Source organism: Triturus cristatus, chromosome 2_1 (assembly GCF_964204655.1).
Source record: "Triturus cristatus chromosome 2_1, aTriCri1.1, whole genome shotgun sequence".
Classification (NCBI taxonomy): Eukaryota; Metazoa; Chordata; class Amphibia; order Caudata; family Salamandridae; genus Triturus; species Triturus cristatus.
In genome coordinates this window covers 1,156,574,618-1,156,592,854 of record NC_140581.1, presented here as the reverse complement: position 1 = coordinate 1,156,592,854, position 18,237 = coordinate 1,156,574,618, and the positions used below count along the sequence as shown (strand labels likewise).

General features: G+C 43.9%; 1 protein-coding gene across 1 annotated transcript in view; it reads right to left on the bottom strand.

Annotated features, from left to right (window-relative positions):
- TDRD7 (tudor domain containing 7) overlaps positions 1 to 18,237 on the bottom strand; it is a 991,711-nt gene that overhangs the window by 445,936 nt on the left and 527,538 nt on the right. The window contains exon 11 of the mRNA XM_085636595.1: positions 3,938 to 4,072. Coding sequence (XP_085492721.1) covers positions 3,938 to 4,072 — 135 coding nt within the window. The remainder of the gene's footprint in view (positions 1 to 3,937; positions 4,073 to 18,237) is intronic.

The following is an 18,237-nucleotide window of genomic DNA, read 5'->3' as shown; positions in this document are numbered from 1 at the left end:
ACTTGTCATGCGCCTTAAGTGTAAAGTCCGAAGGCGGGGCGTTCGTAGCGGTCTTTTAGTGATGACCATGGCTAGATAGCTGTGGTGGCTTGGGGACCTGCAATTTTGAGACCAGGAGTGCCAAATGTTTTTTGGTACGGTTATGCTGGTGGACAGGAGCAGGGGAAGGTGTACTCACAGGTTGTTGAGCTGGAGTAATGTCCTCTAACTTAAAGTCCTCTTCAAGCTCGGAGGCCGAACTTTCATCAACGGAGAAGGCCCCTCCTTGTCGATCGATTTTGGAGTGTCATCGCTGCCTTTGTAGGACATCTCGAGACAACAGACTCTCCAATCCCAAAGGGTCTTTTTGGAACCGATGGACTTGCAGGCATTGCAGACCCCTTAGTTGTCCTCAGGGGACAAGCACAAGTTGCACACCGTGTGCTGGTCTGAGTGAGGGTACTCGGTGTGGCAACATGGACAGAACTGAAAGGGCATGCGCTCCATTACCAGTGAAGCATTTTCGGGAAGACTGGTAGCAAGGGTGAAGGTAGGCCCTGAAGGGGACCGCCCCAAAGTGGCTTCGGTCGAAAGGAGTCGAACTGGCGGAGTTTTTTTTAATGGGAGTCGCAGAAGGAAAAGCGTGAGTGACAACAATACCGTCAAAGAAAGAGAAAAGAACCGGAGAATTGAATCAAAATGGAGGGGAAGCACTGAGCAGAGGCACACAAGTCCGAACCCGAAGACAGAGAAAAAACAATCTAATAACGGAGTTGATGACCAGGCGCATTACAACCAAGAGGAGTTACTCGACCTCGTGACTCTAAAGACTTCTTCTAAGAAAAACTACTTGCACAACTCTGGACCTTACACTAGACGGCAGGAGTATGCAAAGCATGTGTATCTACAGTCACACATGGCATCGAACACACATTTTTCTCTGATTAATCCTGTGGTATATTGCTCAGATCATTCAAATGAGCAAAGGTATTCAGTGTTACAGCAATAAATGAAGACCTCATTATAGAGAAAACGTATATCCAGCTTCAGAGGTGGCCATTATTGAAGCTCAGCACATGAAAAAGTAAAGTGAGGTAAATATCTGCTGGTCTGAAGCTCACAGGGAGAAGCAAATTGTCACCATGCCAAGTATGATGGAATGAGCCATTTGGCCAACAGTCTGTGCCATGAGGTTTAGGGAGCCACATAGATCTGAAAGACATCTCCAGAGGCAAATCTAGTGGCGCCAAAGTGTTTTCATAAGCAGCACTTTAACCCCCAAATAATTTGGTTCTGTAGATCCAAAGGGAATATGAGATCAACTAATGGACCGAAGTAGAAGTAGTATAGCCTTCCTGGAGGGATTCAACAACTATAGCATAGTTTGTGCAAATGTGCGTCTTCTTCACTGTCGGTGTGGTCCCTCTGAGTCAAGAGATTACAAGTATTGACTCATTTTACCAGCGATGTGACAGAAAAACCTTCCTTAACAAAAAGTTAAATATAAAGGTTGCGCTTGAATTAGGTCAGATTTCAATTTAGTTTAGAGTCAGAAGGAGTGAGCTCCATAGATGAGCCACACAAACTGAAAACGCCAATCTCTATTGTCTCATCTGTCGATATTTTTAAAAACAGTGACTTAATAATACTTATCTAGCAACCACAAATACACTGGTAGGAATAACATAGGTTGGAATAACTACTACCCTGCCAATCAGAACAATGAAGTTACTCAGTGTTGTTGAGACATCCTTGCCATGCCCTCAAATAATGTTAATACTATGTGTCCTTAACAAAAAAAGACAAAATCTCTCACCATCCAACATCAGAGGCGGAAGGGTGAAAGGGCTTTTAATATGGAGCACTTAGATGGTGATAGTTTGTAATGAACAAGAGAGCAAGTTTAAAAATACCTTTTGAGTGACAAATGACAATTCAATGTGGTCTAGAGAGTAATATTGAATACAAAAAATAGGACTAAAAGGAGGACAACGATGGTCCTCTTGTCCCTGCATGGTGAACATTATAGAGATCACTTTATTGACCCAGAAATGGTCAGGTAACCTTTATCAAGACCCTGTAAGCTCTCATATGGTTGAGTATGATGTTTCCCACAGTGTGTAGTATAAGGTCTCTAAATAAGATTCATGCACATAACACTATTAGCGTATTACGTGCATCTTAGGAATGCAGATCCTCATTACCACACAGTATTTTTAGATTATGCATACAAATTTAAACTGAATACGTTCTTCAAAAGAATGCCAGTGAAGAACTTTCCCTGATGGTGACACTTGGTTATTCAACCTTTTGGGGCCCATACAGCTGCACTTTGAAAACAGTGTTTTGCTAATTATAAACTGCTCATTCTAAGGTGTGCAAGGTTAGTGAAGTACAGCTAAAACATCTTATAACTTTTGTGGAAAATTATGAAACCCAACATTACTATTGAGAGCCCTAGAATGGTAGAAGACTGTGAAATCTGGTCTTGTTAATTTGATCTTTTGATATTTCATACAGCAATTGCAGTCCAACCAAATACTTCGACTTCATTTTACCATTACAGAATGAACTGAACTTGAGTCTAGGACTGCAGGACACATTTATTTAGCTAATTTGTTGGCAGTGTTCACACCAGCCTGATCTCAGTCTGTCCAGGGTTGAATTTAACATAAGCACATCCAATGATCAGTCTCCACTGACAGGTCCAAATCTATTGCTCCCTTTGGGATGACATGGCAAGATGGTAATATTTGGTTTTGAAGGAGCTGCACAATTCTAGAAGATGTTACGAGATCTCAGCCTCTTCACAGGACAAAGGTATATATTAAGGAGAATTGATGAGAAGGCTACTTGTTGCTGGGTGCCACACTTAGAGTGTCGCATTATGATGTGTAATTCAACAGACTTCTTGATTTTCTCTTGAACAGAATGAATCAAGCCACTGAAGCGCTAAACCCAGATTTCACTCACATGTTATGAAGAATCTTATGATTGACTCTGCAAAGGCTTCAAATTGAGCCAACCAAATCAGGCACAACACACCACCTGCAAACACAGATCATAGATCATTTTTGTTGTCACACGTTCTGAACTCTGAAACCGATGAAACCCTAACTGCTGGTCGTAGTCTATCAAGTTATGTTCAATTCAAGTCTGTAACACGAAACTTACAGCCTGTTCTAAAAGATGTGAATAGTAAGGGAGGTTAGAAATAATCCTGTGGATAAAAAGGCTGGCAGGATTATTCCATGGTATTTTGTTTTTCAACAAAATGGTGACATTGCCTTTTAAAGCAAATACAGATTGTCTACAACACTAAGAAACGGTTAATCACAATCATCTGGTGAACTGTACTTTAATGTGAATATCGCACAGAAATAGTCTGGCATTATTTAAATTAGCAAGCATAACATCTAAATCGGTTAACAGGATCTTCAGCCAAATTATACGTTTCTTGGAGAAAGCGGCCTTATGCATCAGTTGACCAATATTGCCTGATTCAAGTCTTTCTGCTTTGTGACATGGCAAAACAGGACACCCCCCCCACACACACACATACACTCCTGACGCCTTCTTTCTCACCACTAGAAAGTGCGCTTGCTGGTGAATGTAGGTGCTTACAGTAACTAATATGTAAACCAGAAAAGTTTAATGATGATCTGCAAGTGTGTAAAGCAGGAACCGCAAGTCCACTTATTAGTAGACAGACTCTGCAACATTCTGTATTAAATTTCTGGATCTATAATATACACTGATGTGCTATGATAACAGATGTATACTTCTGCTAATGCTCTAGTCTGAGACAAACATGCAAGCAAGCAGCATTTAATGTAAGTGACTTCAACAGTCACTGAACATAATTTGCAAAATAGTGTGAAATGTGTTTCAAATTCCAACCCCCCAAAAATTACTTTTTGAATAAATGAACATTAGAACAAGATAAAAGTCCACGTACTTTACAACGAAAATAGTTTTCTATTTGTTGCAAAATATCACTCAGCTTTCCTAGGCCTACTGAGGGCACCTGGCAGAAGAAAGTTCCATCGGAACAAACATTTGTCACCTCCACATGTTTGTACAAATCATCGACCTGGAAAAGAAAGGCAAAGGGAAACATTACAAGAATGTGTGCGCATGCAGTTTGATTATGTTTACTTATTTGTTTCATACCAATAATACCCCTTAATGGATAGAGCCAAGTTATGCTTTTAGGTTGTTATTAAATCTTGATCCAAGTAGGCTTTAAATAACAAAGGTAAAAATATAAAGTTTACAGCAAACAAAGAACGTAGTGGTGGAAGAATAAGTCGCACCTCGTAATACAAACAAGTTTAGTGGGCAGATAGTACTACTAAGCAAGTAAAAATTAACTGTAATGAATCATGGTGCCATTTAGGGTAATAGCACCTCACTACCATGGATGCGAGTACACAATGAACAATGCCTTCGTTCTACAATATGCTTTAGGAAATATACCCAGATACTCCAATCATTGAATACTATTTAGTGACCTATATTTATAAGGTTTTGCTGAAAGAACTGTGTTACTTGTTCACAGGTTGCAAAAATGCAGAAGAAAGTTATTTATTTTTAATGGGTTAATAATCTCATTGACAACATGCAAGTTCCATTTCAATTTTTACAGAAAGAAAATGCAAAATTCTTTATACAAGGACTAAACACTGATGATGGCGTTTCCAAGAACAAATAGTACAGCAGCTTTTGGATAAAGACAACAACCGGCACGTGTTTCGTCACAAAAGTGACATTTTCAAGGCTATATGACAGTAAAAAAATATATGTTGAATTTACATTTACTGAGTAATAAGTTAATTAGTTGAACAACCTACACAGTGTATCAAAAAGGAAAAGACAAGAAAAGTGAAGAACTGGGCATACATGTATAATCCTATAGGTGAGGGAAAAAGATAGACAAGTGGATGATAAACCAGCAATGATTAAGGAATTAAGAGTGATGTAAGGCATGCAGATTGAGTGATAAAAGAAAGCTCCCTTAGTTTCACATATTTGTAAATCACCAGCCGTGGAAAGACTCACTACTGAATTACTAAATCAAAAGGCTGACCTTCAACGTATAAACTCGAGGTTGAAACAGGTAAGATATGAGGCGTAAGATGCGAAGACAAATGGTCCGGAGAATCTCTAGCTGTCACACTTGACTGCTATATATTTGTAGAAGTGAGAGCAAGAAAATAAGCATGTTAGAATGGGAAGTCTCTGGGTCCATTGTTACAAAAAGAGGAAAGAAGATAAATTGCTTCCTCTTAATACTCGGAACGTACATTTTCAACCAGCGGAAAATAATTTGTAATTAGTTTCAAATAGTAATAGAAGTATCAATCCAATAGTAGAAGATACTGTTCAACAATGTTTGGGCTCTTACGTTGCACTAGAAAAAGAAAAAAAATGGTTTATAAAGGAAATGTAAACCAGCGGGGTGGGGACGGACAAGCAAATTAGATCAAAAGTGTACTGTAATCACAATGTAAGGACAAGAGTGCCACGACCTGTATTCAATTCTAGACAGTATACATATGGAGACCAAATATCATGTGGAGAGTTGATATCCATGAGGATCCCGAACTTCAATAGGTAAATTTCAATATGGATGTGTCCATTACAAAATAATACACCAAATTAATATTACATAATTGACAAGTTGTCCTATTTGTTTGCAACGTAATTGGCGTTACCTCTAGATAAGCAAATGTGTTAGATAAAGAAATGAAGGGGAAAACATATTTTGAAATTGTAACTCTAAATAGCGTCGAATGGGCCAAAGAATGCATCATGCTCATTCCAGTTGCATGAACACACGCGTCTGCCACTACAGAAGCTCGAACTACCGAGGTAATTAGGAATGTATTCCTCCTGATGGGGTTACGATAGCCGTATACCTTAATAGAAATTTTAAATTCATAAAAAAAATCAACGGGTATGGACATCTGGTTAGATAGAGGGTTACGTGTACCTTATATCTGTCCTTTATATTTACAGGGACTTATCATGGTCCGTAACTGAGGAAATGTTTTCGTATGAGAATTCTGCTAAACGACTGCTGATGTCTTTTTAAATTGAACAACGCAAGTTCACGCTTGTATTAAATATACATTAATGGGACCCATGAAAGCGTAGTAGAATACGCCTTGATACATACATTCTTTGGCACAGTCCACGCTCTTTGGAGTTACAATTTTGAACAATGTTTTTACCCTCATTTCTTTATCTAACACATTTGTTTATTTAGACGCAACTCAAATTACGCTGCGTACAAAATAGGACAACTTGTCTATTATGCAATATTAGTTTGGTCTACAATTGTGTTCCACCTCATGTGCTGGACACATCAATATATTGAAATGTACCTATGGAAGTTCAGGAACCTCATAGATATCAACTCTTCACATGTTATTTGGTCTCCATACCTGTACTGTCTAGAATTAAATACAGGCTGTAACACACTGTCTTTACATTGTGATCACAGTACACTTTTAATCTACATGTGTCCGTCTGTCCCCAACTCGCTGGTTTACATTTCCTTTATAAAAATCTATTTGTTTCTTTTTTCCAGTGCAAAGTGAGAGCCCAAACATTGTTCACACAGTATCTTCTACTATTGGGCTGATACTTCTATTACTATTTGAAACCAATGACAAATTATTTTCCTATGGTTGAAAATGTAAGTCCCGAGTGTTAAGAGGAAGCAATTTCTCCTCTTTTTGTAACGATGGACCCAGGGACTTCCCATTCTAACATACTTATTTTCTTGTTCTCACTTCCTAGAAATATATAGCAGCTAAGTGGGATATCTAGAGATTCTCTGGACCGCTCATTTGTCTACGCGTCATTCGCCTCGTATCTTACCTGTTTCAACCTCGAGTTTATACGTTTACAGTCAGCCTCTTGATTTAGCAATTTAGTAGTGAGACTTACCACAGTTGGTGTATTCCTCTTAATTTTTATTTTTTGTTGTTTTTTCTTTCTTTCTTCCTTTACGGCTTGGACCGTTTACTTTCTAGCCAATATGTGAAACTAAGGGAGCTTTCTTTATCACTCAATCTGCATGCCTTTACATCACTCTTAATTCCTTAATCATTGCTTGTTTACCATCCACTTGTCTACCTTTTTCCCTCACCTATGGGCTTATACATGTATGCCCACTTCTACATTTTTCTTGTCTTTTCTTTTTTGACACTCAGTGTAGGTTGGGCAACTAAGTCTCAGTAAATGAAAATTCAACATATGTTTTTTACTGTCATACGGCCTTGAAAAAGTCACTTGTGAGACGAAACACGTGTCGGCTGTTCACCGAAAACAGCTGTACTATTTGGACTTGGTCACGCAATCATCAAAGTGTTTAGTCCTTGTATAAATAATTTTGCTTTCTTTCTGTAAAAATTGAAATGGAACTTACATGTTGTCAATGAGATTATTAAACCACTGAACATAAATAACTTTCTTGTGTATTTGTGCAACCTGTGAACAAGTAAAAAAAGTTCTTCCAGCAAACCTTTTAAATATATGTCACTAAATAGCATTAAATTATTGGAGTGCCGGGTATATTTCCTTAAGTAAAAATATAAAGTTGCCAATTAAAAAAAGGCTTGTACTGTAGGGTTGATTAAAGCCATTGAAGAAGCGGGAACCCCGGAGAACAGAGAGCAACTTCATGTTTTCCTGGTAATGTCTGAGTACTATACAAAGTTTATTCAGAACTTTGCCACCAAGGTTAAACCACGACATACTCTTTTTGAAGAAAAAGGCAGGTTTGTGTGGTGTCAATCTCAAGAAACTGCATTTCAGGAGGTGGGGAAATAAAGTTGTCTACTGCACCACTTCTCAGTCCATATCAATCAAGAAAGCCATTGGTGATCATGGTGGATGAGAGTAATGTTGGTTTGGGGGCTGTTCTGTCCCAAGGCGGAAGAGAATCTGAGCATGTGGTTGCGTATGCCTCGCGAACTGTGAAGCCTCAAGAGAGACTGTATTCTGGAATTGAGTGGGAAAGGCTCACTTCCACCTGGAAGTTGACAAATATAAGGCAAATGTGTGGGGAATTAAATTCATGCTAAGAACCTATCATAAACCACTACTGCCTATCATCAGTGGTTCCAACGTTCATTCAACTAAAGCTACTGCAAGGTTGGTCAGAGTAAGCGTGAAGCTTCTGGTGCATAATTGGTTTGTTTGTGGTTATATATAGCGCAAACTCGACCCAAAAGTATCACAGCGCTTTACATGGGCACCAGCTGCATTACAGAGGAACACATTCCTTTTTTAGGCACAGGAGATTAAGTGATTTGCCCAGATCACAGAATGTTTGAACCTTCCGACAAACTCTAACCTAGTTCCCCCGGCTTCAAAGTCGGCCGCCTTAGCCATTAAGCCACACGCTTGATGTTAAATATATACCTGGGGAAGTAAAAAGAAGGCAGATTGTCTTTCTAGACTTCCTTGCCTCCCGGGAAATGTTGATGTGAGTCTGGAGGATGAACAGGATGAGGACTGTTTGATGGCTAATGTGGACTGGAGTGAAGAGAAGTGAGTAAGTAAACCGGAATGGAGGAGAGCTCTGGATCTTGATAAGGTTTTAGGAAAGATATGGAACACATGACAGATGGTTGGCCTAGGAAGAAGCATATTCTGGTGAAGTTGCAATCCTACAGCAAGGTCCCAACAGAGTTATCTGTGGAGTCTGGGTTATTCAAGTCAGACAAGTTGGTCTCTCACTCATGAAGGTCACCTGGGTATGACCCTTAATAAGAAAAGGCTAAGAGAAACCTATTGGTGGCCTGGGATGGATAGAGATGTGGAGGATGTGGTTGTGAAGTGTTCCACAGGTTCTCAGAATGACAAAAGCTTGAGGTGTTTAATCGCCAATGAGTGTAGTGGGTTGTCCGGAGAAGGTTTGGGATAAAATCTGCATTGATTACTTGGAGCCCTTTCATATTTTACAGAGTGCGCAATGGTTTATTATTGTTCTGGTGGATTTTTTGTCAAACTGATGGAGGTGAAATGTGTGAGTGAGACGAGTACTAAAGTGGGTTGTCACTTTTCTTATGGATGTTTTTGCGAGGGAAGGGCTTCCCATACAGCGTGTCTCGGACAACTGTGTTCAATTTAAGTCTACAGAGATGAGGGAATTCTTACAGGGTGCGGGCATCAAGCACAAAAGATGCAGTCTAGATCACCTAAAAAGCAATGGTCAAGAGGAAAGGATGCATTGTTTGGTGTCGGAATGCATCACAGGTGCTGTGGTTGTTGGAATGAATGTTGCTGATGCAGCCCAAGCAATGTTCTGATCTTATCGCAACATTCCACATAGTGTTGCAGGTGTTTCTCCTATTGTAGCTTTGAGAGGGAGGACAGCATATGATCTTTTTAAACCGTCTTAGTTAAGTAGGTTATTTTGATCAGGTCAGAGAAACTTAGATACAAAATCTGGTTAAAGGAGACTGTGAGTGTGTCAAGGCACCAGCGTGCAAAGTGATGAAAGGCAGGCTGAAATTTGTTTTTCTTATTTGGTGGAGGAAGCGAGTAAGGATGGCAGTGCAGTGGAACTGTGTAATGGTCAATGGTGGAATGTGGCACGTGTTGTCAAAGTGCAGGAAACTGCAGTGCTTGTGGCACTGACTTTTGAGGGCTGAAAGGAGAGAAGGGGAGCAATGTAGGCAAAGGTCAAGAGGCTTAGAATAGTAATCAGTTTGTGACTGATGCATCTACTCAGCGAGCCAAGCTCATTTGCAAATTTCCAAAGTAGTTAAATGATTTTATTACGAATTAAGAGTTCACACCCACTATGTATGTGAGAATTTGTTTACTTTGTAATTCTTATTTTTTATCCTTCTTTTGTTTCTATTTTTTATTTTCTTCTTGTGAAATATTTTATGTTATGGATACATTTCTTATGCTTTGGGTGGAACCAGGGAGATGTGTTATATCTATATTCCTGCCAGCTCGTGAGCCGCACTCCCAACTCTTAGAATGTGGAGTACAGGGCAATCGAAGTTTCGGTGGGAAGTTGGACGGTGACTTTGGGTGTGCCAGGATGTGGCTTGTCTCCCTCCCTTTACTTACTATTATTTTTTAATAAAGATACTGTTTTACTTGGAGTCGTGCCTGCCTCTGCCTCTTGCAACCCAGTGACAATGATTTTGAGAGAACTATAAATTTTAACATGTTTGAAAGGCTGCATGCAGTGCCATTTTAGTGCACAATCACCTCACTGGAAAAGAAGAAAACTCCAGTCAAAGAGTTGAGTGAGCACTAAACTCCATTTTCCCTCACATGCCAGTGACATGTAGCCATCATGCTTGGAATGTCAAGACGCGAACAGCTACCGGCCTATCTCACAGCTTCCCTTGCCCTCTAAGATCATCGAGAAGGCCATGAACACAAAACTTAACAAGTTCTTGGAGGATAACAAGTTATTGGATTGTGCACAGTATGGCTTCAGAAGTCAACATGGCACCGAGCTGGCCCTGATAAATGTGTCAGACGAAATTAGAGAGGTTCTTGATAAACGCGGGAAGGCAGCACTGATCCTATTGGACCTCTCGGCGTCCTTCGACACGGTTGACCATAACCAGCTTGTTAGTCGCCTTTTTTCCATCGGAGTCAGGGGCAAGGCTCTGGCCCTTCTAAAGTACTTTGTCACTGACAGAGAACAGTAGGTGGAGCTCGAGGGGCATTGCTCATCTTGGTTCACCTTGCCCTGCTGAGTGCCACAGGGCTCCTCACGGAGTCCAACACTTCTTCATTTATATGTTATTCCCCTCTGCTTGCTCATCAAATCGTTTGGCTTCAAAACAGTGCCATGCGCCGATGACACACAAATCGTGGTGTCCTTCGCTGGAGACCATACGGACACCGCTCCAAGATTACAAGAATGCCTGCGCAAGGTTGGGCTGTGGATGGCCCAAAACTGCCTCAAAATGAATGCAGGAAAAACCGAGGTGCTTCTTTTTGGAAACAATACCTCTTTCTGGGGTCCCAAATGGTGGCCACAGAAAATGGGCGAAATTCCCACTCCGAGCAATAAAGTAAAAAACCTCGGAGTCATTTTTGAGTCCAAACTATCATTTGCGGGGCAAATTAACGCTATTACCTCCTCATGCCTCTTTTTGATTAAAATCATCAGAAAGATCCTTCCCTTCATTCCGCTAGAGCTCCAGAAAGAGCGGTGGTGACAGCACTCATACTGTCCAGACTGGACTATTGCAACAGACTTTCCCAGAACATACGTACCCATCTCCTCAATAAAATGCAGGTCCTACAAAATGCAGCAGCCCGTCTGCTGCTCGATATCCCTAAACAGCAATCGGTAGCACATGCTCTACCCTCCTTACACTGGCTACCGGTAAAAAGAAGGACCGAATTCAAGGCCCTCTATACTGCCTTTAAAGCACTCCATGGACTCGGACCGGTTTTCCTGACAAATTTCAGTGGTATGTCCCTGGTAGGGAGCTCCGCTCGGCAACGTCCGCCAATCTTGCAGTCCCTAAAGTCAAAATGGCAACTGGGGGGGAGGAGTTTCGTGGCAGGGACAGTGAAGCTGTGGAACTCACTCCCAATAGGACTGAAGACAGAATCCCTAAAAACTTTGCTTTTAACATATAATGGCCCTTCTTTTTCATTTCTTCCATGCAGGCTCACACTTCAGATTTGAGCCGCAGCGCCTAGACACCTCCGGGTATTAGTGCGCATGATAAATCCCATTTTCATTTCGTACATGAAAGTGGTGAGCTTTGATGTGGAGGAGAGAGGGTTGAATGTGAATCTATGAAAGATACCAACGCTGGATAAGAAGTATGCTACTTACCCTGTAGGCATCTATTCGTAGTGAGTAGTGCTGCAGATTCACATGCTATGCACACTCCTGCAGTCTAGTGTTGGGCTCAGACTCTGCAAGTTGTTTTTCTCAATGAAGTTTTATGGTCGACGTATCTCCTGCTCCTCGAGGTACTTTGCATGTTCAATGGCTTCTTTGTTAGATTGTAATTTGTAATGTTTTTTCCTGCCATACAGAAAGCAAGGATATAGTCTGCTAAGTTAGCATTTACTGTTGAACATGCTGATAGCTCTATGTATTTGTCACCAACTAATACCTACCAGGGAGACGGAGGGTGCATTTGAATCTGCAGCACCACAAGTTATGAATAGATGCTTATAGGGTAAGTAACATACTCCATTTGTAGTATGTGTTGGCTGCAGATGTAAATGCGGTGCATAGACTAAGTGTTACAGCAAACAAATGATGGACAGAAGGCTGACAATGCAAACATTCTCCCCCAGTCAAAAGATCAGGGTTAAATCCATAGTTCTTTTGGCCACTCTGACACCCCAGTTTGGACCCAGTCATATGCAAATAAGTCTTGACCCTGTGCCCCATGGGAACAGTCCAGACCGAACTGCCAGGTCAGGTCCTCCCTAGACCGGAAACAAGCATCCTTGTACCGGTTTCAGGGTATGTCACCCTTCTTCAGCCAGGCTAGCTTGAATCCAGTGGCACAGTGAGCAAGGGACCCACGTCTGGGCATACACATCCCACTTAGAACGAAAAGTGTACCAGCAAACAAATGGACGGAATGCTGACAATGCAAACATTCTCCCCCATTCAAAAGATCTGGGTTAAATCCATCGTTCTTTTGCCCACTACGCCACCCCAGTTTGGACACAGCCATATCCAAAGCAGTCTTGACCCTGTGCCCCATGCGAACAGTCCAGCCCGAACTGCCACATCAGGTCCTCCCTGGACCAAAACAAGTATCCTGGGACCGGTTTCTCTTGACTGGGGGTGAATGTTTTGATTTGTTCTGCATTCCATCCATCAATTGTGTGTCTTTTGCTTTCTCGCCCTAAGTGCGCCAGGTATGCCCAGACGTGGGTCCTGGGCTCACTGTGCCACTGGAATCAAGCTATCCTGACTGAAGAGGGGTGAAACCCCAAAACCAGTCCTAGGATGCTTGATTACGGTCCAGGGAGGACCTGGCTTGGCAGTTCGGGCTGGACTGTTCCCATGAGGCACAGGGTCAAGACTGATTTGCATATGGCCATGTCTGAACTGGGGTGGTGGAGTGAGCTAAAGAATAATGATGGAAAAGAATAATGATGGATTAAACCCAGATCAGTTGACTTGGGGTGTTTGATTTGCTCAAGCGCTCCGTCCATCATACCCTTTGGTATCGCTTTGTTCACCCTAAGTTGGCAGGGTATGCCCAGACGTGGGTCCCTTGCTCACTTTGCCACTGGATTCAAGATAGCCTGGCTGATGAGGGTTACGAACTCGAAACCGGTCCCAGGATGCTTGTTTCCGGTCCAGGGAAGACATGACTTGGCAGTTCGGGCTGGACTATTACCATAAGGCACAGGGTCAGACTGATTTGCATATGGCCATGTCTGAACTGGGGAGGTGGAGTGAGCTAAAGAATGATGGATTAAACCCAGATCAGCTGACTGGGGGGGGGGGGGGGGGAGTGCTTGCAATGTTCAACACTCCGTCCATCATCTCCTTTGATTCTGCGTAACCATAACGGCAGACTTCATCAGGGCTCGTTCTATGTGTTCAGCTGATTAATTGAGGAATTAGCCTTGTATGCTTTATAATGAGCTGGTTTGTATAGAAGATCTAGTCAGATCAACTGTAAACAACTATGAACCGGTTTCGGGTTCATAACCCTCATCAGCCAGGCTATCTTGAATCCAGTGGCAAAGTGAGCAAGGGACCCACGTCTGGGCATACCCTGCCAACGTAGGGCGAACAAAGCAAAACCAAAGGGGATGATGGACGGAGTGTTGAACACTGCAAGCACTCACGCCCAGCTTTTTGCTGCGTTTTTGTTTTGCGTTATGGTTACAGCAACAGACTAAACACGTGTTCAAGTATAAGGGCGAAAGTGGAGATTTGAAACCCAATAAAGAACTGTTGATACCACGACCTCAAGGTCAGAATTCTTTGAGTGCTCAGAGAACTCTTTCCATTTAGCTAGGTATGTCTTGGTAATCAAAGTTATTCGTCTGTGCAAATGTCTGTCATTAGTTGGGAGATATCGCTAAGCTGGCAAAATCCCAGTGCTGAGGAGCTGGACTAATAAGTTGTGAGAAATGTCATGGTGGAGTATTTGTCCTTTGTACCTAGTCAGAAGATCCACCTGCTCACCTAATGGGAAGCAGGGGACTTCTGAGAGATAAAGCAGGTGTGCGAACCAAAACTGACAAGGCTAGGATGGGTCTTGCAGGATGATAATGAAAGTTATTGAGTCGGCTGATAACTCGCAGGATAAAAGGAAGCAGTGGACAGGCATAAGCCAAGTCTTGTACAATGCAATTGAAAACTACCCCCTCTCAATTCTGATTGACAAGAAGGGAAGAATCAGTTTTTTGTGTACAGCTCCCAGTGCAAAGAGGTCTGGATTTGGCTGATCCCAGAGATTTAGTGTCTAGCTGTAATTGGTTGTTCTCTCACTTGTGACAGTGTCCCATTGTAAAGCTGAGTGCATTTGTCCACCCAATGGGGACACTTGCCAACTGCTAAGGAGTATTTCCATGATGGCCTGCAAAGTTAAAACAAAAAAAACAAAAAAAGGTATTTAAAAGATAACATGGTGTTTTGTCACCTCTGCTAGTTCACATACAACATGTAGGTGATGTCTGTCTTTATGAACATCGGGGACCCTGCAACCTGATAGAGTCCACAGCACCAATTTTTCCAGAACAAAGGTTATGAAGGGTGGTTGTGAAGTCATCATCTAGATTTCACTGATGCGATGAGCTGAAGTGATTGCAATGAGGAAGACAGTTGTTAAGAGTCAAAATGAATAGGTGTACTTCGGCTCAAAGGGAGTACACATGAGAAAAGTCAAGGCCAAGGTAAGGTACCTCTGTGGCATCAAACGGTTTGGGAGGGAACATGTGCACCAAACCTTTAGGAAAATAGCATCACAACAGGTAATTTAAACAGGAATAGATGGTCTAGCAAACAAAGGAGGAAAGGACCGACAACCTTTAATAGTGCCCAGTGAAAGGCCTTGCTGGACCAAAAACGAAACAATGAAACATCCAACACTTTGTCTTGTGCAGAGTCAGTCTTGGTGACTCTGCACCTGGACACAAGTTTGTTTTAGTGCCTGGCATTAATGATCTTTGTAGAAGGACGCTTGATTGCAAGGATGACATTCACAATCTCAAACATTAGATCAAACAGTCAATTGCAGCTCGGTCTTCAAAGTATGGAGGTGTAGACTCTGCAGGCTCGGGTAAAGAACCCTGTCAAGCTGCTGTGACAGAAGATCCTCCAGAAATGGAAGCCTGATTGGGGGACAGCCACGCATGCCAAGATGTTTTGAGACCACACTCAACTGGCCCAATTTGAAGCAGCTAGGATGACCTATGTCTGGTAATTCCTGATCTTCTTAGAACATTGAGATGGAGAGTCGGAGGACAGGAATGCATACAGGAGGTCTGTGTTCCACTCCAGCCGGAATGCATCTCTTAACAAGGGTTTGTGCAGGAACTTCAATGAGTAAACGTTTTAACACTGCAAGATAAACGGTGGTGAAAAAATCTAGCCAGGGTCCTCCCACTCCCACTGTTGGAAGATGGCCTGTGCCACCTCAGGATGTAGATGCCATTCGCGATCCACCATATTCGGCCAACTGAGCTTGTCTGCTCCTGCATTCAAAGATCTTGCCAGGTGGTTCACTATCAGAGAGATGGCCTGATGCTCCAGCCAACATCAATGGTACAGAACTTCTTGTCATAGGACATAGGATGCCACTCCACTCTGCTTGTTAAAGCAATGTTCTCTATGAGAACCTGTACCAGCATCCCAGACAGAAATTGGGCCAGCGTAAACATTTGTCTTGTTATAGAAATGTATTCAGAGGACGAAGATCTAAGACTGGCTGCTGTCCTCCATTCTTTTTCAGCACTAGGAAATAGCGAAAGTACCAACCCGACCCCAGTTCCAAGTCCACAACACTTTCAACGGCTCCTTTCATGAGTAAAACTATTGCATCTGAATGGATAGGTGATCCTCTGAGATCCATTGTCATGTGGGGAAAGAGGTGCAGCAAGGCAGAAGGAAAAGGTAGTTCATTACTCTGCAGCACAGTATAGGGGACTCTTCTGCCGGGTGCGATTGGTCACCACCAGACAAAAAGTGCTAGATCTTGCCTCCCACACAGTGGCTGTGTGCCACTAATCGCAAACTAAAGCAGCTTGGAGGCTGATACTGCAGGGGTAGGGGACAGAGAGGACAGATGCCTGCCAAATCACAGTCCGTTGCCACAAATGAATTGGGGTACTGCAGTGGGAGTTGGAGTGATAGGCATGATCTGTACACCAACCCTCTGGGGGGGTTGCCTGGAAATTTCCTGACTTAGTAATGAAGCAGCTTAGCAGAAAAACCCAAAGAGTGTGCCGTGGCTTCACTCTGCTTAACACATTCAAAGATAGAATCAGCCTTTTCTGGGTGTGGTTTGGTCACCGTCGAAGATGGCTGCCTACTAGGAGAGCTCTGCATGCCGAAGCAACCTTGGGGATGGCGGCGCTGCATTCCAAGCCATGGGGCCCCACTTGACCTGGCACCAGACGTCCCGTGCCCCCCTCCCACAGCCGTCCCTGTCCAAACCGCAGCCCAGCTGCCGCGACCGAGTGGAGGAGCCTCCCGTGCCTACAAGAGGGCCTGCAGAAGCATTGGGGGGGAAGACACCAGCTGAAGTCGGCCGTGCAGCATCTTCGCGGCCCCCAGCACCTCTCCGCTCTTCCTCACTTTTTTAGCCCTACCGACAGTGACCCCGGCACAGAAGTCACACTCCGGGGCCAGTGACTTGGGCAACCTCATTCTGACAACAGGCTCCCCATAGTGCCGGGAGGTGCAGCGGCCATACAGGAGGTCACAAGGCGGCTGCACAGGTGCAGCCCACTCTGCCCCCACGTTTCCTCCAGCACTGAGCAGAGGCGCCCCTGGCTTTCTTTGGTGCCATATACCAGCAGGGCCCCCCCCCGATGCCTCTTGAAACCTGATAATCGGAGTCCTCTTCTCCCTGTGGGCCTGCAGCATCAGCACAGCCCGTGTGAACCCCAGCCGCAGCTTGTGCTTGGACTGTGCCAGTGGTACTTTGCATCAATGGCCATTGAGGGGTGTCTGCAACATACCAGCAGTACATTGCTTCCACAGAACCCTTGGGTCGGCAGACCCAGCCACATTTGCGGGCCATCAGAGGACAGGGGGCCCCAGCCCAGCTGATTGCTGCCCTAAGTGGGGGATTCTGGACCTCTCGCCCGCAGTGGACTTCACAGCGCGCATGGATTCTCTGCCTTGGATATAGGATGAAGAACCCTTGCGACGACGGAGAGGACTTCCTGGGGGCTACATCAGGGTGAGTGACCTGTGTACCCCTGCCTCACCAGGCGCCCCTCGTTTCCTCACCGTCCTCCCCTTCCACTTGGAGGCCCATACACCCCCTGCCCTGTCTGTAGTGGGCAGAGACTGCACTTCAACCACATGGGACCTGCATCGACCCCACCAGATGACTGAGCCTCTTCCCTCCTCGACTGCAAACTTCACGATGCCCTCTCGAAAGGTTACCCATCAACTGCTCTTCACGGAGGTCACCTTGCACCCTCGTCCTGGGGCTGTGCTGCTTGCGAACCCCCCCCCCCCCCCTCCCCAACCCACTGTGGCTTCATCTTGCCCCTCACCGGAACCCATGGTGGATCACATTCTTCAGAAGATATCTGGGGTGGGATGCCACATGGAGAGTATACATGCCAAAATATCAGACCTCACCTCAGAAGCTAGATCGATCAGGGCGGACATAGCAGGCATCCAGGATTGGGTGGTGTGCCGTATTTCCACAGTGGAGGAAAGTTTCAACTGCCTGCCGGACCGGGACAAGGAACTGTGGTACCTGCATAACAAAATTACGCACCTGGAGGACCAAAGCTGCAGGGACCAGGTCCATGTCAGCTTTTTCGGATTTCCGGGGCGCACCGTCGGTTGGATGCCTGGGTATTCCTCAGGGACTTCCTCCCCATGCTCACAGGACTGATTTTCTTTCTGTCCTTGGAAATCCAGCAGGTCCACCGCCTGCGTCCTCCTTGCCCAATGACATCTGAGTGAGCACAACCCCTCATCGCCTGTTTTCTGTGTCATGAACAGGTCTGTCATTTTCTGAATGCAGCCCGCTCTCAATAACTTTGAGGGTCACGAGATCCCACATTGCCCTCAGA